Raw genomic sequence first — 22,152 nt, 5'->3', positions numbered from 1 at the left:
GTCCTAGGATTCAATATGGCATTGATATTGCCAGTAGCAATCAGTGTAGGGAGATCAGTGTAATCTATAGTGTATTGCTTGTTCGTTGCTCTAGTTCACTTTCCATTACCTATATATATATAACACTTTGAGATGAACAATGATCAAGTTTCACATAACACTGACATATCCTAACATTGGTGGGCAGTGAGAAGGAAGTCATAAATGAACACAACATAACAGGTGTAGGTACTTTGTTAATACCCTAATGTATTATATGAAATATATAGTATGGGCAACTTCTGGACAATGAACACCAATGTAAGGTGACATTAGATGAACCTTGGGTGTGACCTAGTTCTCAATGTGACAGGGTTTGTGTACATTTTGTGGGGTGCAGAAGGCCCTTGTATTTACACCACTGGCTAAAAAATAACACATGGCCATCATCACTTTGGATCAGCTGGTGAGAGACTACAGTCAAGAAACACACTGATGAATGTATTAACCCTTCCAAAGTCACACATATATAACACATGATTAACCCAAATAATTGTGTTTGGCATATGTGCCCAAATGATTATAATCCACAATACAGAATCATTGCAATTTTTGTTTAATGTGTTGAAAAATAATATATCTCTGACATTTATCTTGTGTGTCCAATCTTTAACAAGATTAATGGGTGTGTGACAGTGATTGCTGCCAGGACACAGCTCCTCTCCCCACGAAATAGTCCAGATATTCCTGGCGGATCTGACGGCCCTGTGTGATGTCAATGCTGACCGTCCAACTTCCATTGACGGCATGGACTCCACTTGGTTAGAAGGTTGGGCCTCTCCACTTGTACCTGGCATAGCAGGGTCAGTATCCAGTTGCTGCAATACATAATTTTGTGCATTCCTGCGTAGGAAGTTGTGCAAAATGCAGCAACACAAGACCACATTATCCACTTTGTACAGTGCCAGGTTTATGGACGTCAGGAATATCCGGAACCGGTTGGCCATTATCCCGAAGGCATTCTCCACAACTCTGCGAGCTCTGGACAACCGGTAGTTGTAAATCCTTTGGTCTGGGGTGAGGTTCCTCTGAGGGTAGGGCTTCATGAGATGCTCCCCAAGCGCAAAAGCCTCATCTGCGATAAACACAAAGCTCATACCCTCAACAGTTTGCTCCCTGGATGGCAGGTTCAGAGTGCCGTTCTTTAGACGACGAGCAAACTCCGTCTGATCAATAACTCCCCCATCCGAATTGCGGCCATTTTTGCCAATATCCAAAAAAATAAACTCATAGTTTGCATTAACTATGGCTAGCATGACTATACTAAAAAAACCTTTATAATTATAAAAAAATGTGCCGGAATTCGGAGGGGGGACAATGCGGACGTGCTTCCCATCAATAGCACCCCCACAATTGGGAAAATTCCACTTCTCCAGAAATTGATCAGAAATCTCCAGCCATTGCTCTGCGTTTGAAGGAAACTGTGGGGAAAAAATAAAAAAAATAAAATTAGTGCTTGAGCACATCACATTATTAATTACACACACAGTTGTCTGTTAAATGCTTATGCAACTTGCTAAAAAAATATACAACAGGAAGGCAAAGGTTTGGATATGGGGATGTAACATCTACATACATTTATTTTCAACCTCCTATTGTTCTTATATTGTAAAGGGCCATACACACTAGAAGATTCTCTGAAGACTTTTTCGTGCAGATTTACCTTTTCTATGTAGTGCAAGGGCCTACCAGATTGCATAGGATTTGAAAGTGTTTGTTGGACCTCATATTATTTGGTTTTGGTAAATCGGAAGGATAAATTGTTCTGACAATCTTCTAGTGTGTATGGCCCATTATACTCACCAGCTAGAGCTGAGATTTACAAACTACGGCCATCCAGCTGTTGCAGAACTACACATCTCATGAGGCCTTGTAATTCTCTGACATTCACAGACATGACTAGGCATGATGGAAATTGAAGTTCGTGAACAACTGGTGGGCCATAGTTTGAAGACCGCTGAACTTGAGCTTTGGTATATGCTGACTTTGAGATTTAGCATGTGGGTGGGGGATGGGTAAGTAAAACTGGGCATTTATACATCAATAAGGGCTTGTGGTCAGTGAAGGTTTTAACATCATTACATAAACATACAGAATCATAGGTGGGAATGGATGGACTGATGTATTTTAGATAAATCATTAACTAGGTACTAAAACATTGGCCAAGGAATAATTGTTTGAGGGAAAGCAATAAAATTAGATAAATTCGACATACTGTTAACAGGCAATGCGTTTAGGGACACATAGGAGAGAATGGTGGGGTGGTTAGTGGGTAATTTTACAAATGGTTAAAGATAATCTACATCTTTACTACTATGTGCATGCGGACAGAGGGTAGTTTACAAATAATGGCCTGTGTCAATTGCTGTACATCCAAAAACATCATAATTCGGGTGAAACTAGTAATACATGTAATGTAATGTAAACAATCAAACATACCTTGATATAGTCCTTCTGCAAGACCTTGATGATGGCAGAGCAGGTCTCAGGGATGATGATACCAAGAGCTTGGGGGGAGATGCCTGTGGTGAACTTCAGATCCTGCAGGCTTCTCCCTGTTGCAAGATACCTCAACGTCGCAATTAACCTTTGCTCAGGAGTAATTGCAAGCCGCATACAAGTATCCTGCTTCAGAATATAGGGGGACACCAGGGCAAGAAGACGGTAAAAGATGGGATCCGTCATCCTCAAATAATTCCTGAAGTCATCAGGATTATTTTCCTGGAGCTCCCTCAGCAAGGACATATGAGAAAATTGATCACGGTTAAGCAACCAATTTTTCGTCCAGGAGGTCCGCTTCTTCTTCCTATTGCTCGTACGTCGTCTCAGAGCCAAAACTCCAACACTAACGACAGCAACGGACGAATTCACGGTCGCCATAATAAATTCTCGAACGATGTCTCGGAAAATAGCAAAATGTCGTCAACCAAACAAATGCTACCGAAATCAGCGCGAGATGCCCAGAAGGGTCACGGCCAAACACTCACTTCCTCTTTTGTAGCGGCGAACGTGCGTGGAACGTAGTGACGTCATTTTCTGTCGGCAGACAAATGTCCTGGGCAAGTTTTGAGCACTTTTCAACAGACAAACAACAAACACACCAGCCGCGAACATTTGTAGGACGTTCTGTCGGCCGACGATCGGTACGTGTGTACGGGGCTTAAGTAAAAAAATAAATAAATAAAGTGCAGTTGTCCTTTAAAGCCAAGTGGATTGATATTACAGTACATATGTTTTTAGGTCAAAGAAAAAAAAATTGAAAAAAACTTAACGTGTTACAAGTTCAAGGATTCAATGATTATTACATTTACATATTATCCGCTTCCAAACTGGGCAAATTCTGGCATTCCTCTCCTACCTATTAAAATCAACATTTTTTTGCTATAAAATTACTCAGAACCTCTAAACATTATACATATATTTTTTTAAGAGACACTAGGGAATAAAATGGCAGTCATTTAAATTTTTATGTCACACCGTATTTTTGCAGCAATGTTTCAAACGTTTTTGATTTTTTTGGTAAAAAAAAAAAAAACACTTTCATGAGTTAAAAAAAAAAAACAGTAAAGTTAGCCAAATTTTTTTGTAAAACTTAAAAGATGATCTTATGCCAACTAAATAGTTACCTAACATGTCACGCTTTGAAATTGCGCACACTCATGGAATGGGGCCAAAGCTCGGTACTTAAAAATCTTCCTAGGCTATGCTTTAAAACGTTTTACAGGTTACCAATTTCGAGTAACAGAGGAGGTCTTGTGCTAGAATTATTGTTCACGCTCTAACGTTTGTGGCGATACCCCACATGTGTGGTTTGAACGTTGTTTACATATTCAGACACGACCTATGTGTGCGTTCGCTTCTGTGTGCGAGCACGAGGGGACCAGGGTGCTTTAATTTTTTTATTTTTTATTATTGTTTATTTTATTTAAAAAAAATATTTTTACACTTTCCCTTGAATTTATTTTTTTTTTGGATCAATTTTATTCCTATTACAAGGAATGTACACATCCCTTGTAATAGGAATAGGGAATGACAGGTCCTCTTTATGGAGAGATGTGGGGTTCATAAGACCCCACATCTCTGCTCTAGGCTGGATAGCCTGAGACCAAAAAAAAAAAACAAAAAAAAAAACGACCTCAGGCTTTCCAGCTGAACACCCGGCAGTGTTTACAACTGTTGGGGGCGGGTGTAACGTCATAATGGCCTCCGAGAGTCATAGAGATAACCGGGAACCATCTGGTCCTCAGTCCACTCTATGGTAGACGTCCCCTCCCACCGCCTGTAAAAACAATCAAGCTGCGGAACTGCTGCAATGATTGTTTTTACGGTGCAGGGAATCTCCGTCAGAAAAAAAGGATATCTGAATGATGCCTGCAGGTGTATTCATCATTCAGATATCCCTATTGAAAGCCCAGGACATCATATGACGTTCAGCGGTATGGAAGTGGTTAAAGATACAGTACTATACAAATTATGACTTTACAAAAAAAGAGACAAAACCCAAAAATTCCAAATAAGAGGACCAATATCATACTCCCCCAGATTAAGCTATTTTTTTTTTTTTTTTAGTGGGTATTGTTTTGCAGCCTTTAGTACCTGTTTTATAAAAAATTCTCAAATATGCTCACAATTTTTTCCTTGCAGCTCTCTCACTATATTCAGAAGGTCCACATCAGGCTAAGCAATGGTGGTGAAATGTTCTTTGATGAGAACGGCGACCCACCTGCCAACTACGACATTGTCAACTGGAAGATAAATGATAACGGTATTATAGAGCAAGCGAAGGTCGGGAGCTATGACACAACCCGAACCGAAGGAGAAACTTTCACCATTAACACTAGTGCTGTCATTTGGCCTTCTGGAGATGAACTGGTAAGAGCTGACTTATAGCACTCATTGTAGTACTGTGCAAAGGTTTTAGGCAGGTGTGAAAAAATGCAGTAAAATACGAATGCTTCAGGCTGGGTTCACACGAGCTGCACCCGCGGCTCACAGCAGGGGGTCCGCTGTGTCCCTGTTCTCTGTTACATAGTTACATAGTTACATAGTTACATAGTTAGTGAGGCTGAAAAAAGACACAAGTCCATCCAGTTCAACCTATGATGTGTGTGTGTGTTTGCTAACCGTACATTGTATACCCCTGTATGTTGTGGTCTTTAAGGTGTCCATCCAATAGTTTTTTGAAACTATCAAGGCTCCCCGCTGATACGACTGCTTGCGGAAGAGAATTCCACATCCTTACCGCTCTTACAGTGAAGAACCCCTTACGCACTTTAAGGTTAAACCGCCTTTCCTCAAGTTTTAGTGAGTGGCCACGTGTCTTATTGTATTCCCTTACTCTGAATAGTTTGTTCCTTATGCTAGGGTCGCCAGTACAGTATTTGTACATTGATATCATATCCCCCCTCAATCGTCTCTTCTCCAGAGAGAATAAGTTCAGTGCTTGTAGTCTTTCCTCATAGCTGATGTCCTCCATTCCCCTAATTATTTTTGTTGCCCTTCTCTGGACTTTCTCCAGTTCCAGCACATCCTTCCTGAGGACCGGTGCCCAGAACTGGACAGCATACTCCAGATGTGGCCGGACCAGAGTTTTGTAGAGTGGAAGAATAATCTCTTTATTTCTGGAGTGAATCCCCTTTTTTATACAACCCAGTATTCTGTTGGCTTTGCTTGCAGCGGCTTGGCATTGCATGCCACTTCCAAGCCTGTTGTCTACCAGTACCCCCAGGTCCCTTTCCATCCTAGACTCACCCAGAGGTTCCCCCCCTAGTGAGTAGCTTGCTTTCTGGTTACTGGCCCCCAAGTGCATTACTTTACATTTTTCTACATTAAACCTCATCTGCCATGTAGTTGCCCACCCCGTTATTTTGTTCAGGTCTGCTTGCAAGATTTCCACATCCTGCATAGAAGATATTGGCATGCCTAATTTAGTATCATCTGCAAATACTGAGATTGTACTAGATATCCCCTCCTCTAGATCATTTATGAATAAATTAAACAGGATTGGTCCCAGGACAGAACCCTGGGGGACCCCACTTTCCACACCCGCCCACTCAGAGTACTCCCCATTAATCACCACCCTCTGGACTCTCCCCTGGAGCCAGTTCTCTATCCAGGTACTCACCTTATGGTCCATACCTACCTTCCTTAGTTTGTACAGTAAGCGTTTGTGGGGAACGGTGTCAAAGGCCTTTGCAAAGTCCAGATACACCACATCCACAGGCTTACCTTTATCTAAGTGGCAGCTCACTTCATCGTAGAAGGTTAATAGATTGGTTTGGCATGAACGATTTTTCATGAATCCATGCTGATTACTACTTATAATACCGTTTTCATTACTAAAGTCTTGTATGTGGTCCCTTATCATCCCCTCCAAAATTTTGCAGACTACTGATGTTAGGCTGACCGGCCTATAGTTACCCGGGATATATCTCGGCCCCTTTTTAAATATTGGTACCACGTTGGCTTTTTTCCAATCAGCTGGCACCATACCTGTCTGTAAACTATCCTTAAAGATCAAGAATAATGGTCTGGCAATCACCTGGCTGAGCTCATTAAGAACCCTTGGGTGCAAGCCATCCGGTCCCGGGGATTTATTTATGTTAAGTTTCTCTAGTTTAGCTCTAAGTCTATCCTCTGTTAGCCATGGCGGCACTTCCTGAGGTGTATTATTTAGTTCGGCCTTACAAGCTGGGTTCGTGTAGCCCCCCGATTCCTTTGTGAAGACTGAAGAAAAGAAATTATTTAACACTTCCGCCTTTTCTCTGTCCTCTGTGGCCATTTTTCCTTTATCATCTTTTATGGGGCCAATGTGCTCTGGCCTCGCTTTCTTACTGTTTATATACTTAAAGAACTTCTTGGGGTTCTTTTTACTCTCCTCCGCTATATGTCTCTCGTGTTCTATTTTAGCCGCCCTGATTTCATCTTTACATTTCTTATTACACTCTTTGTAGTGCTTAAATGCTGCCACTGACCCCTCAGTCTTGTATTTTTTGAAGGCCTTTTCTTTAGCTCTAATATACATTTTTATGTTGGAGTTTAGCCACCCAGGGTTTAGTTTTGCTCTTTTAAATTTATTTAAGGGGCGAATCAGGCGAATCAGTTCAGCCCCAATTTTTGGCCGAATTCAGACTTGAAATGGACCAGAAGACGCACAGGACCCTTTTCCAGTGCGGACCGTGGCCCGTCTTGGAGCTGTGTGAACCGGCTCCATTGAGAGACGGTCATTGTCTCCTGTCATGCAAATTGGGAAACCTGCATCCTATTTGCATCAAAATGAACCTAGCTTCAAAAAATATATATATTTTAATTGTTTATTTGCATAAATTAACAAAAATGCAAAGTGAGCGACCAAAAGAAAAATTTAAATCAAATCAATATTTGGTGTGACCACTTTCTGGCTTCAAACAATTCTTATAGGTACACTTACCTGCATGCTTCACAGTTGCCTGCAGACCCTCATTATTGTACCGCTCTCCAGCCCTTCGCCAACAAACCGCCTTCTGCTACAGCCAATTATTTCACATTTCAACTTATCAGTCAAAAATTCTGGCAGTTGGGAAACCTCCCACAGTCATAATACAATAGTGCAGCAAGAGGGATGAAAACAATAATGCAAAGCTGCATGCGCATATATATATATATATATATATATATATATATATATATATATATATATATATATATATATGTATATATATATATATATATATATATATATATATATATATACATACTGTGTGTGTGTGTGTGTGCAGAGCTGGGGATAAGGGGGTACCACCAGTCCTCCTGTATGGGGCCCAGGGGGACAGCTGGGTGAGTAGGATGTGGACAGTGAGGATGATCAGCACGGGGGGAGGAGGACATTACTGCAGCTGATCCCATATATGGCTCTCTCTGCAGCAGCTGAAAGCTGGCTTCTTCTCCTCTCCCTCCCACTGGCTTTCAGCTGCTGCAGAGAGAGCCATACAGGGGATCGGTTCCAGTAATTGTGCCCCCCCCCTCCCCCGCCACACCCAGGGCAGCCATCAGAAATTTTGGGGCCCCTTAGACAGCTTTAGGCCTGACAACCAATATTCCCCTCTGGCAGTCCCACCGAATCTGCCCACTGGCCATTCCACCGAGTCCTTCAGTGCACACCGAGTCCTTCAATGCACACACTTTTATTTTAACACTCTTACAACTTAATATATGAAAATGAATCCAATCCAGCAAAGATACAGCCCCAAATATTCAGCAAAGAGACATCCCAATCCAGCAAAGAGATGGCCTCAAATAGTCAGCAAAGAGCCCAATCCAGCAAAGAGACATCCCTTCAGCTGCATTGGCTTACTCTGCGGCAGGGCTTTGTTTTCTCAGAGAATAGGTGCAGGAACTTCCCCCTTCAGAGTGACCCCTTGTCTCCACCCACTACCCACCTCTGAGCACTGTCTCTTGGTTCCATCCCCTACCCACCTCCCACACACAACAAAATACCTCACCCCACAACAAAATATCCACCCCAGCAACATTAGACCCCCCTCCAGTAGCAATAACCGCTCTCCCAGCAACCAGTATCAATAGATCAGCCAACAATAGACCTCTACCTCAACAGGAGATCCCTACCAAGAACATAAGCCCCCCCCCAGCAACAATAGATCCCCCAGCAGCAACAACAGACCCTCACGCAATAACAGATCCCAACCAGTGACAATAGATCCCCAAGCAGCCAGCATCAAGAGACCCTCCAACACACCCCACTCCCCTTGCTATTACATACATACATTCAGTGCTGGAGGTGCCGGAACTGCGTTCCCCCGCGTTCCTGCTGAAAAAAAGCCCTGCTCTGTGGCCACCCTGCTTTAGCAATTGCTAGTTACTACAACAGCAACAACTCAATCTGGTTTGTTGGAGCCTGAGCGGCTGGGCCCCTCAGAATCCCCGGGCCCCCTACATGTGTATGGGCTGTCACCCTCCCTGTGCACCATAAATTTCCCCCTGCTGCCCAGGCCCCACCTGTGTGCCCCTATTACCGCAGTGCACTGGCTTTCCTCCTTCTCACCAGCATTTGCAAGCACACAAAAGGATCCTTCGAGATAGAGAGTGGGGGATGGAAGAGTCTGTTAAATATGTCACATTTACCAGCCCCTTCCTTTCCTGAATGAACACAATAAGGGATTGGTACTGATCACTCAATGTGTCCATTCATAACTTTAAAAAAAGTTTTTTTTTTTTTGGGTGGGGGCTTCTAACAGCAGCCCTGTGTGTGTGTGTGTGTGTGTGTGTGTGTGTGTGTGTGTAACTATTAACTATTTACATATACACTATATTACCAAAAGTATTGGGACGCCTGCCTTTACACGCACATGAACTTTAATGGAATCCCAGTCTTAGTCCGTAGGGTTCAATATTGAGTTGGCCCACCCCTTGAAGCTATAACAGCTTCAACTCTTCTGGGAAGGCTGTCCACAAGGTTTAGGAGTGTATCTATGGGAATGTTTGACCATTCTTCCAGAAGAGCATTTGTGAGGTCAGGCACTGATGTTGGACAAGAAGTCCTGGCTCACAGTCTCCACTCTAATTTATCCCAAAGGTGTTCTATTTAGTTGAGGTCAGGACTCTGTGTGGGCTAGCCAAGTTCTTCACCCTAAACTGGCTCATCCATGTCTTTACGGACCTTGCTTTGTGCACTGGTGTGTACCAGGTTGCTTTGATAGCGGTCTTCAGCTCATTTGCATTGTTGGGTCTGGTGTCTTTCATCTTCTTCTTGACAATACCCCACAGATTCTCTATGGGGTTTAGGTCAGACGACTTTGCTGGTTTATCAAGCACAGTGATCCCATGATCAAGTAAACCAGGTATTGGTAGTTTTGGCATTGTGGGCGGTGCCAAGTCCTGCTGGAAAATGAAATCAGCATCTCCATAAAGCTGGTCAGCAGAGGGAAGCATGAAGTGCTCTAGAATTTCCTGGTAGAGGGCTGCGCTGACATTGGACTTGATAAAACACAGTGGGCCAACAATAGCAGATGACATGGCTCCCCAAATCATCACTGACTGTAGAAAATTTTGCATTTCATTTGGAAATGAAGGTCCCAGAGTCTGCAGGAAGAGTGGAGAGGCACAGAATCCAAGTTGCATGAGGTCCAGTGTGAAGTTTCCACAGTCAGTGATGATTTGGGGAAAGCCCTCTCCCCGCGCCCGGCCTCAGCTCCTCAGCTGGCGTGCGTCCCAGCTCTCCCAGAAATTACGTCAATGGTTAGTCACCATTATTTTAAAACTTTGTTTATTCATTCCACTTGTTATCCACAATTACCAGGCTATCCCTGTAATCTGTTCTGTAGCTTTTTTTCCAAATAAAAGTCCTCCATTTAATTCCTGACTGATTTGATCTCTAGTGATCTAGCCAGTAACACACCTCCTGCATTAGAGTGCCCCCACTCTGGATGAAGGAGCACAGGGGGCACCTTTTGACAGCAGCATCGGAGTGTTAAATGTACTAGCAGATTTGGATACACTAACACATTGAAGCCAAACTCCAGCTCAAACTTTATAAACAGTTACAGTAAAGAGTTTTTTTTCCTTTTGGGATAAAGGTTTTACATAAATAGATAAAAGCTGATTGTCGTAAGCCCCCCTGGCAGTGGTAAATGGTTTGTCTCATTCCTGTAAACTGATACATCCGCAAGAAAGCTTGTTCTTTTGAAAGATAAACTGACTTACTGGCTGGATCACCAGATGAAAATAGAAGAAAGAAAGCCTAAAAAGAAAACGAATGCAGCCACCACATCTAAGAATTGGAAAGCTGCATTATAATAAATGTTTGCTTTTCAGTTTAATACTGCTTTAGGAAATCTCCATAAAATAAGGAATGCCTCGGACACCGTGAAATCAGATTTTCTAAAGTGTCAGACGTAGCAAAGGTTTATGTATATGTATAAGTGTATATTTTTTTCTGAAATTTACAGTGTAATAATATTTATCATTTGTGGTTGCTCAGGTCCCTCGTTCGGTGTGTAGCAGCAGCTGTCTTCCAGGTTTCAGACAATTGGTGAAAAGAGGACAACCCGTGTGTTGCTTCCAATGTGTTCCCTGCCCCCAAGGAGAGATCTCCAATATAACAGGTAAAACGACCGGGCCTATTTCTGACATTTGTTGTTTACAAGGTAAAATCAGTATTTCTTCCTAGAAAATTACTTAGAACCCCCAAACATTATATATATATTTTTTTTAGCAGAGACCCTAGAGAATAAAATTGAGATAATCGCAATACTTTATGTCACACCGTATTTACACAGCAGTCTTACAAACGCAATTTTGTTTGGAAAAAATATAATTTTTTAAATAAAAAGTTAGAAAACAATAAAGTTAGCCCAATTTTTTTTCTATAATGTGAAAGCCAATGATACGCCGAGTAAATTGATACCTAACATGCCATGCTTTAAAATTGTGCACGCTCGTGGAATGGCGACAAATGTTGGTACTTAAAAATCTCCATAGGCGACACTTTAAAAATTTTCTACAGGTTACCTGTTTAGAGTTACAGAAGAGGTCTAGCGCTAGAATTATTGCTCTCGCTCTAACGATCGCAGGGATACCTCACATGTGTGGTTTAAAGACCGATTACATATGTGGGCGTGACTTGCGTATGTGTTCATTTCTGTGCGCAAACTCAGCAGGGATGGGGCACTTAAAAATTTTCCCGCTGTCAGCTAAATGTAAAAAAAAAGGATTTGCCGGCTAAAAAAATTAAAGAAAAAATCAGTGTGCCTCCCCCCCAAACCATACCAGACCCTTTGGTCTGGTATGGATTTTGAGGGAAAACACCACACCAAAATAATAATAATAAAAAAAGGGCGTGCCCTCCCCCCACAATCCATGCCAGATGAGCAAGTGTCCCCCCTCCTGAACCAAACCAGGCCACATGCCCTCAATATGCGGTAGGTCCCCATGTTGATGGCGACAAGGGCCTCTTCCCCACAACCCTGGGCTGTGGTTCTGGGGGTCTGCGGGCAGGGGGCTTATTGGAATCTGGAAGCCCCTTTAACAAGGGACCCCCAGACCTGGCCCCTCCATGTGAATAAGTATGGGGTACATTGTACCCCTACCCATTCACCCCCAAAAAAAGTAGTGTAGTGTAACAAAGAACAAGAGACAATTTTTGACAAGTCCTTTATCAAAAATGTCTTCTTCCTCCTGTCTTCAGTCTTCTTCTTTCTCCAGTCGTCTTTTTCCTCCGTTGCTGCCGCTGACCCACTGAGAATAAAAAAAGCATCATCCTCTGATGCTACCTTCCGTCTTTCTGTCCGCTCCGATGTCTAACATTTCTTATATAACTATGGGGCGTGGCCATCGGGTGATGTCATCTAGAGACCCCGCCCCATTGTGACATCACTACCCAGGGCATTATGGTTCCTTATGAAATGTAAGACATCGAAGAAGACAGAAAGGCAAGAGGCAGTATCGGAAGATGATCGCTTATTTTTTTTTTTCAGTGGGTCGGCGGCGACCGCGGAGCAAAAGAAGAAGACCAGAGATAGAAGAAGACCTGAGAAAGAAGAAGACCAGAAAAAGAAGAAGACCGGAAAAAGAAGAAGACCGGAGATAGAAGAAGACCTGAGAAAGAAGAAGACCGGAAAAAGAAGAAGACCGGAGGAAAATTTGGAGGATGAAGAAGATTGGAGAAAGAAGAAGACCAGAGAAAGTAGAAGACCGGAAGAAGAAGTGGAGGAAGAAGACATTTTTAATAATTGTTAAAGGAGGCTTCCATATTCTGACAAGCCCCCTGCAGACCCCCAAAACCACAGCCCAGGGTTGTTGGGAAAAGGCCCTTGTCCCCATAAACATAGGGACCAACCCTCATGTTGAGGGAATGTGGCCTGGTAGGGTTTGGTGCAGGAGGAGGGGGGCTCACATGCCCCCCCCTTTTCTGGCCTGCCAGGCTGCATGCTCAGGTGAGGGTCTGGTATGGTGGGGGGGAGTCCATGCCATTTTGTTGGAGGGTTTACCATCAACATCCATACCGGAACAAAGGGTCTGGTATGATTTAAGGGGGAGGGGGGTGGGGCATGCCATTTAAAAAAAATAACAAATTCAGCTGGAAAATCTTTCTTTTACATTAAGGCCCTGTTCACACCTGAGCGTATTTCAGCTCGTAAAACGCTCATCTCTGAAGTCTCAAAACTCCCAACAAGCAAAATCCCATTAATTTCAATGGCCCCTGTTTACATCTGAGCATTTTGTCTCCAGAAGAAAAACACCTGAAGCTCAAAAAAGTACATGAGCTTCTTTTTTGGCTGATTACAAGCGTTTTTGTTAGATGTCAATGCCTTCCTACAAACCCCTGCAAAAAAATGCCTGAAAAAAGCCAGAAAAAATGCCCGTAAAAAGCCCAAACAAAACGCCTGTAAAAAGCCCCAAAAAACGCCTGAAAACGATACGCTCAGGTGTGAATGGAGCCTAAGCCATCAGCGGGAAATCCCGCTGACAGCTGATGACTCATTGGTTGTTAAGGATGCAGCAGTTGGCTTCCCGTCTGCTCCCTAGCAACCGGTTTTATACAGTAAATGTAAAGCAAAAAAAAAACCACAAAACGCAAATCGCTGTAAAACCACAGTAAAAATGCAGTAAAACCCCATGGAAAGTACAGCAAAAAGCAATGCAGAAACGCTCAAAAACAATATGCATAGATGTGAATCGAGCATAAGAAGGTACAAAAAAAAAAATGTAAACCTTAAAGTTGTACTTCAGTTTTAAAAATACTCACCTTGAATTAGGATCCATCTCCTGCAGTAACTCTTAACCCCATTTTACTTCTCTTCACTAGCATGTCTTTGGCAGAAGCGTTGCAGCCTTTTTATGGAGCATCAGAGTAGCCCAGGGGGCAATTGCCCCCCTGCCCCCTGGCCCAGTCCTCCCCCGATCCCCAGTCAGGCAGAGTGATGTGCCTCATCCCCCCATCTGTGTACAGGAAAACAACACAGCAGGAGGAGGGGCGGCTTCAGTGTACTCGGTTTCGGACACACACAGTGACTGCAGAGGCAGCCCTGGAGAAATCCCGACTGCCATACAAAGTGTTGCCCATGGCTTGCGGGAACCAAGACATCCCGCACATGCCGCGGACATTCTGTGGCTCAGTCCTGATTGCCCGAGATCCTGGGACAGGGATCAATTTCCGGGACGGTCCTGGACAATCAAGGTTGGGATTTATGCTCCTGCTACAGGAAGTACAACAGGCCAAATGGCAGACACAGCACTGCACATTAACCCTTGAGTCACTAAACATTAACCCCATAAATGAAGGCCACAGTAGAATTTTAGGCATCTGCCCACACATGGGTTTCTGAGCTTTGTACACAGCACTCTACGGGAGCATTTGTAGCAGATAATTCTAAAGCCAGTGCTTCCACACTTCCTGTTGGTATAGAGGTTTAGACAGAGTGGCTGCAGCTCTGTCCAGCCTATCTCTGTTCATATTTCCATATTTTAAATAACCAGTTAATAAGCCTTGAAACAAATCCTCACTGACCTCTGTAGCTGCAGGTACTGTGGAATAATTCACTGCCAAACTACAGGAGATACAACTTTCACTTTGTCAAGTACCTGGTAGAAGAACTTGACATGGTCAAGAAGGCCTCTCTTGCCCATAACCCACAACTGTCCCTCATTTAGAGGGACTGTCCCTCACTGGAAACCAAATTCCTCTGTTCCTCGTGTAGCCTCAGTTGTCCCTCATTTTGGACAGATGTGTGGGCCTCTATAATAAATACAATACTTAACCACTTTACCTCCAGTCACATTGCTGCTACTGCAGCAATGTGGCTCGTTATCGTCCAGCGACGTAGACCTACGTCGCTGGACTCCACCCCTTGTGGGCGGCGCTCGCGCGCCGCCGGAGGCTCGCTCCCGCTGTGTTCAATCACAGCGGGAGTCGGGCCAGGGGAGCTGCTGCTCTTCCCCGATCGTCGGGGGAATCCAGTTTGGAGATCCGCTCGCTTGTGTAAACAGAGCGGGCGGATCTCCTAAGTGACAGGCAGGGACAGATAGCATGGTTCAGCATAGTTGAACATGCGATCTGTCCCTGTGTCACTCAGTCACCTCTCACCACACACGTTAGTAAGCACCAGGCGTACATTAACCCCTCCCTCTCCAATAAAATTAACCCCTTCCCTGCCAGTGTCATTTTTACAGTAACAGTGCATATTTATAGCACTGATTACTGCAGTAATGTCACTGGTAACCCCAAAAGTGTCAAAAATGTCAGTCAAGGGTCCGATCTGTCCGCCGCAATGTCGCAGTCCCGCAAAAAAAATCGCAGATCGCCGCCGTTGCGCGTTAAAAAAAAAAACACCAAAAATGACAAAAATCTTTCCCTTAGTTAGTAAACGCAATAACTTTTGCGCAAACCAATCAAAATATGCTTATTGTGATTTTTTTTTACCAAACATAGGTAGCAGAAAACAAATTGGCCAAAAATTTAAAAAAATTTTGATTTTTAAATTTTTTTGGGGGGAATTTCATATAAAAAAATGTGAAAAATATTGTTATTTTTTCAAAATAAACGCTATTTTTTTGTTTATAGCGCAAAAAGTAAAAATCGCACAGGTGATCAAATACCACCAAAAGAAAGCTCTGTTTGTGGGAAAAAAAGGACGTAAATTTCGTTTGGGTACGGCGTCGCACGACCGCGCAATTGTCAGTTAAAGTCGCACAGCGCCAAATCGCAAAAAGTGGTCTGGACGTAAGACAGCAAAATCCTCCGGTGGTAAAGTGGTTAACTACCAAAAGTATTACACTACACTAAACCTTCCACGCAAACCTTTTTATTATCACATTATTTAAAAATCCACTATAAAGTAAACCTAATGGTAAAAATAAAGAATTTTTGGGTTTAACCAATTATTTTTTACTTATTATTTCTTCATGGGCCCTGTAACTGGGGGCATGGCAGGGGATATATCATTTGCCTACACATTTTGTGCTAAACAGTGTCCCTCATTGATGTCTCAGAAAGTTGGTAGGTATACTTCCCCCTTTGATTCGGGGCCCCTGAGAAATTAGACAGGTAGCACAGGAGTGCAGAATTTCACGAGTGCCTGATGGTCCTTTTGTCACAGGGCTGGACAGGATCTCTGAGCCAAACAGCAGATGGTCATCAGTGAATCACATCAGGCAGAGATGTCAGGTAGCAGCCAAAGAACAGTAGGCAGGAGCAGGCTGGCACTGGCAACAGCAGATAGGAGAACCAGAGGTGGGTAGCAGGCAGATGGATAACAGGCACTGTTCTGTCCTCCCTATGTGTGAGGGTACATAGATTGACAGGCAGTATAACCCTGATTTCCTTCAATGCATTGACAAAGGAGCAAGGTCCAACTTCAACTTTTATTGCAAGGAAATACATGAAATTAGAGTGGTAAAACTGTGGAACAGAAAAGAGAATACACTTACTAATGTATACTGACATGTGGCAATGCATATAAGACATTACTGTACATAGCAATGCAAATACAAGAAATGTGCACAAGATGTAAGTTACACAAGACATAGATACAGGATGATAATGTTAAGCATCCATAAGAGTATACACACCAGCGATGCCGCCATAAACTAAGATGAGGGAGGATGCAACTAGCTGTGTTTCCTCTAGCTGAATTTCCTGTAGAAAACAAGATATGGAGGGAAGATGATGTCACCAAAGTTCATAGGTGAAAGCTATGGTAGCTGGGCTGGGACAAAAATTGTTCCAATATGTAATATGTGAATGGCCACTAGATGGCGCTGGTACAACATGAACAGTAGGTTACACAGTAAATTACACATTGTGAAAACTCTCATAAGAATAACATGACAATATAATGATGGAGACATGACACTCCCCGCTTGGTATCCCAAGGATACCACATTAACTATTCTCTGGAGAGAGTAACAAAATCAGTTCAGTAACAGGTCTCTGGAAGAGTTTAAGCTCATTTTGCCTGCAGACTTTCACTTCCACCTTCCTGACTCTTCCATCTTCACTTGGAAATACTTTGGTTATCAGTCCCAAAGGCCAGTCATTTCTTTTTGACTGAGAGTCTTTTACAAGAACAACATTACCAACCTTCATGTTGGGTTTACTGGTTTGCCATTTATTCCGGGACTGTAGAGTAGGGATGTATTGTTTTCTCCATTTATCCCAGAAGGCATCCGCTAGAGTTTGCACTCGTCTCCACTGACACTTGTACAAATCTTTAGTGCTAAACTCACCAGGGGGAGCTGTAACCGTACCAACCTTTTGGGTGAGGATAATAGAAGGAGTGAGTAAAAGAGGATCTTCTGGATCACTGGATATTTAAGTCAAAGGTCTGGCATTCATGATCGTCACTACTTCGGCCATAAAGGTTGTAAGAGACTCATGGGTAAGCTTCAAAGTCCCCAGCTGTAGAAAGATAGAATCAAGGATCCTGCGGGCTATACCAATCATACGCTCCCAAGAGCCTCCCATGTGAGAGGAGTGTGGGGAATTGAATGTCCATTTACAGTCTTGGTCAGCAAGATATCTCTCTACATGGTCACTGTCGATGTTTGAGGGGATCTGCAGTTCCTTACAGGCTCCCACAAAATTAGTGCCTCTGTCAGAGCGGATTTGTTTGACCGGGCCTCGAATAGAAATGAAACGTCTGAGAGCATTTATGAAGCTGGATGTGTCCAAAGACTCAATGACTTCTATATGCACAGCCCTAATACTCATGCAGGTGAATATGACTGCCCAGCGTTTGCTGTTTGCACGACCTCCTCTGGTGTGTCGTGTAGTGACAGACCAAGGGCCAAACACATCAAGACCAACATTTGTAAAGGGAGGGTCTGTACTGAGTCGGTCGGCAGGAAGATTAGCCATTTTCTGTGACTGAAATATACCACGTAGTCTTTTGCAAGTGATACATTTGAAAATTAGACTACTCACAAGTCTTTTTGCTCCCACTATCCAGAATCCAGCTGTCCGTAAAGCTCCTTCAGTGAACAAACGTCCCTGGTGCTTGGTCTTTTCATGGTAGTGTTGCACAAGTAACAATGCAATATGACTGTTTGGAAGTATTATTGGGTTACATTCCTTACTCTCAAGTTTTGCCTTAGAAATACGTCCCCCAACTCTCAACAGTCCATTATCATCTATAAGTGGGTCAAGTCTCTTAAGGGAACTGTCTTTAGGAACGCATTTTTGCTTTTGGAAGTGTTCAAGATCTTGAGCATAAACTTCTTGTTGGATACACCGGATGATAGCGTCTCTAGACTGTGTGAGTTCATCCAATGTATAGGCTTTATGACAGTAATGCCAACCTTTACAATGTTCTGATCTTGTAGATGTGGCTCTAAAAGATCTGGCTATGTGGATCAAACCAGCTAATGCTCTGTTTAACGATTTCCATGTGGAAAACTTGTTGAATCGTTCAGATCCAAGATGTCTGTTAGAAACTGTTGTGGTGAGTACAGAAACGTGAGGACGAATCTCTGCATCAGAATTCGGCTCTGACAACTCAAATGTATCTTCCTCAAGAGTGTCCACTACTGGTCTGTAGAGGAATGTTGGCCCTGTGAGCCAGGTAGAGTCTTTGAGGTGGGCTGCAGGAACAGCTCTTGTGGCATGATCTGCCGGGTTTTGGTCAGTTGGTACATAGCGCCACTGGGTAGGCTGTGTTGACCTCCTAATTCTTTGCACTCTGTTGTGTACATAGACGTAGAATCTCCTAGTCTCATTGTAAATGTAGCCCAACACTACTTTGCTGTCTGTATGAAACACTGTATTGTCAAGTTGTATGTCTATTTCTGACACAATAAGCTCTGCTAGTTCTACTGCCAGAACAGCAGCACAAAGTTCCAACCTTGGTATGGTGAGCTCAGGACATGGTGCCAGCTTTGCCTTGCCCATTACAAAGCCAATTTGAACTTGACCTTTATTGAATATTGTTTTGAGGTAAGCGACAGCAGCAATTGCTTTTACTGAAGCATCACAAAAGATGAACAGTTGCCTAGACTGAACCTCTGCTGGAGAGAGGTGGGTATATGACCTAGGTATGTGTAGGTTAGATAATGACTTTAAAGAGTCTCTCCATGTTATCCATAGTGCCTCTTTCTCTGAGGAAAGTGGAGAATCCCAATCACATGTATCTGTGGTTAACTCTCTGAGCAGAGTCTTACCTTGGATGATCACGGGTGCTGCAAACCCAAGTGGGTCATATAGACTGTTGATTGTGGATAAGACACCACGTCGTGAGAAGGGCCTTTCCTCTTGGTTGACCTGAAAGGTAAAGGTGTCAGACTTGAGATCCCAGCTGAGTCCCAGGCTGCGCTGCATGGGTATTGTGTCTGTAGCCAAGTCTAGGTCTTTCAAGTCGCTGGCGTGATCTTGAGTAGGAAAAGCTTCCATAACAACTTTACTGTTTGAAGCTATCTTATGCAATCTGAGGTTTGAACATGAAAGCATAGTCTGAGTCCTCTTGAGTAGGCTGATTGCAGCTTCTGGTGAGGGAAGTGACTTTAGACCATCATCAACATAAAAGTCCCTTTCAACAAACTTCTTAACATCCTGTCCATAGTCTTTTTCACCTTCTCGGGCAGAGAGTCTGAGACCATATATTGCGACTGCAGGAGATGGGCTGTTCCCAAAAACGTGTACCTTCATACGGTACTCTATGATGTCCTTGGTGGGGTCATTGTCTCTGAACCAGAAGAATCTCAAGAAGTTTCTGTGCTCCTCTGTAACTTGGAAACAATAGAACATTTGTTGTATGTCAGCAACTATAGCGATGGATTCTTTACGGAATCTGATGAGGACACCTAGAAGAGAGTTATTGAGGTCTGGTCCTGTCAAAAGAACATTGTTGAGGGAGACTCCCTGATATTGTGAGCTGGAGTCAAACACCACTCGGATTTGATCTGGCTTCTTAGGGTGATAAACACAGAAGATTGGCAGATACCAGCATTCTTCTTTTTCTTTCAGAGGTGGAGCTACCTCTGCATGGTTGTTTTCAAATATCTTGCCCATAAATAAGAAGAAATGTTCCATCATCTCTGGTCTTTTCTGGAAATTGCGTCTAAGTGAACAGAAGCGTTTTAAGGCCTGATCCCTGTTGTTAGGGAGACAGCGTCTCCGAGTTTTGAATGGAAGTGGTGCAACCCAGGTGTTTGTTTCATCCTTGAAAATTCCTTGTTCCATTATTTTTAAAAAGGTCTCATCTTCAAAGGAGGGAGCTATCTTGTGATCTTCTTTTGTCCTCTGGAACACTGTGCATCCTAAGTGGTCTAGGTCTTCACCACAAGAAGGGTTCTGGATTTCAGTAAAGTCCGAATATAGCATACCTGCAGGCTTCTCTCTTACAAGGAATTTGTTAGGGCAAGGCTGAAAGAGGGATGGACGTCCATTTTCCAATGTATGCGTGTAAAAATAATTTACAGTGGTTGGCTTGTGGACATTTCCTAAGCAGACATCACCTATAATGACCCACCCTAGGTCCAGCTTCTGAGCATATGGAGAATTGTGAGGACCGTTTATCTGTTCTCTCACCTTGTGGACTCTTATGATGTCTCTTCCCAGCAGGAGTATTATTTGAGCCTCTGGATCAAGTGCAGGAATGAGATGAGCTATGGGTTTCAGATGCCAATGATGCGATGCAGCCTCAGGTGTAGGAATCTCTTCTCTATTGTTTGGAATCTGGTTACATTCGATCAGGGTAGGCAGAGGCAAGGATGCTTCCCCATTTACGGATTCGATTTGGTAACCAGTAGCTCTTCTGCCTTTTTCTTCACTCACACCTGTGCAAGTTTTAAGTGAGTATGAAGAGTTATGTCCTTTAATACTGGAGATATCAAAGAAAGCTGAGCTAGCAAGAGATCTATTGCTTTGATCATCAAGGATGGCATACAACCTTATGGCTTTCTCTTTGTGACCAATGGGGTACACTGTAACCAGACAAATCTTAGAGCATGATTTGTTACTAAGACCTTCCCCACAGACTTGGGTGCACTGGGGTGTCACTTCAGGAGGTTTTGTATCTCTCTCCTCCCCGCCGTGCTCTGCAGCCTGGTCTGAAGGTGTGAGAGTCCATGGAGGTGGCCCAGGGTGTAAAGCTGTAATATGCTCTCCACTGTCACATTCTGAGCATTTAATGTTCTCTGTACAGTCTTTTGCGAGATGAGAGGTAGATGCGCAACACCTGTAGCAAATATGGTTTTCCTTGAGGAAGGTTTTGCGTTCCCTGAGAGGTTTTCCTCTAAATCCTCTGCATTTCAGCAATGAGTGTGGTTTCTTATGTAGAGGGCACTCTCTGTGCAGGTCTTTTGTTGGGACCTTCTCAGTCTCTGTAGTACTGTAAGTTTTGATTGAGGAGTCTTTAAGAGATACACTGGTTTTGTGTACTGCAACAGGTGTACCTTTCAGGTTGCGAGGTGAGACAGGTTTACCTAGTTTAGGGTATGCGGTGTCAAACATTGAGAAGTCAAAGCTAGGATCATTTCTGGTCTTTGCTTGTTGGTGCACAAAGTCCACAAAGAATGAAAATGGAGGAAATTGGATATTGTACTGCTGTTTGTACTTGGAGCCTTGAGCGATCCACTTCTCTTGTAGACTAATAGGTAGTTTTTGTACAATGGGGTTGACACCACGCGCCGTATCTAAGTATGCTAGACCTTGCAAGTCTCCTTCGTCCTTGGCAACTTGGAGTTCCATCAGCAGATCGTTTAGTTCTCTAAGCTTTTGATAACCTTTGTTATGAATTTTGGGAAAATCTTGAATTCTTTGGAATAGTGTGTTCTCTATTACTTCTGGTGAGCCATAACACTCTTCAAGTCTCTCCCATATGGCGTTCAGCCCTCTAAATGGATAGTTAATGTTAATGTCTCTAATCCGCTTTGCATGTTCTGCTGACTCATTTCCTAGCCACTTGACTAGAAGATCAACTTCTTCACTTGCAGACAGATCTAGATCTCTGATCGTATTCTTGAATGATGATCGCCATGATCTATAGCCTTCAGGTCTGTCATTAAACTTGGAGAGCCCCTTGGTTATTAGCTCACGTCGGGCAAAGAATTTAAGGAAGTCTGACATACCTTCATTTCTGCTTGATGGACCCGGAGATAAGTTGTGGTGTAAAGGTCCCGGCGGGC

The 22,152-nt window shown here is 43.3% G+C and overlaps 1 protein-coding gene across 1 annotated transcript in view; it reads left to right on the top strand.

Moving 5' to 3' along the window:
- Nucleotides 1–22,152, top strand: part of LOC309552880 (extracellular calcium-sensing receptor-like) — a gene marked incomplete at both ends in the record, with an annotated part of 45,320 nt that overhangs the window by 19,188 nt on the left and 3,980 nt on the right. The window contains 2 exons of the mRNA XM_082253791.1: nucleotides 4,684–4,911; nucleotides 11,015–11,138. Coding sequence (XP_082109917.1) covers nucleotides 4,684–4,911; nucleotides 11,015–11,138 — 352 coding nt within the window. The remainder of the gene's footprint in view (nucleotides 1–4,683; nucleotides 4,912–11,014; nucleotides 11,139–22,152) is intronic.

Source organism: Pelophylax lessonae (assembly GCF_965119305.1).
Source record: "Pelophylax lessonae genome assembly, chromosome: 4".
NCBI classification, from domain to species: domain Eukaryota; kingdom Metazoa; phylum Chordata; class Amphibia; order Anura; family Ranidae; genus Pelophylax; species Pelophylax lessonae.
This window is presented reverse-complemented; position numbering and strand designations above follow the sequence as displayed.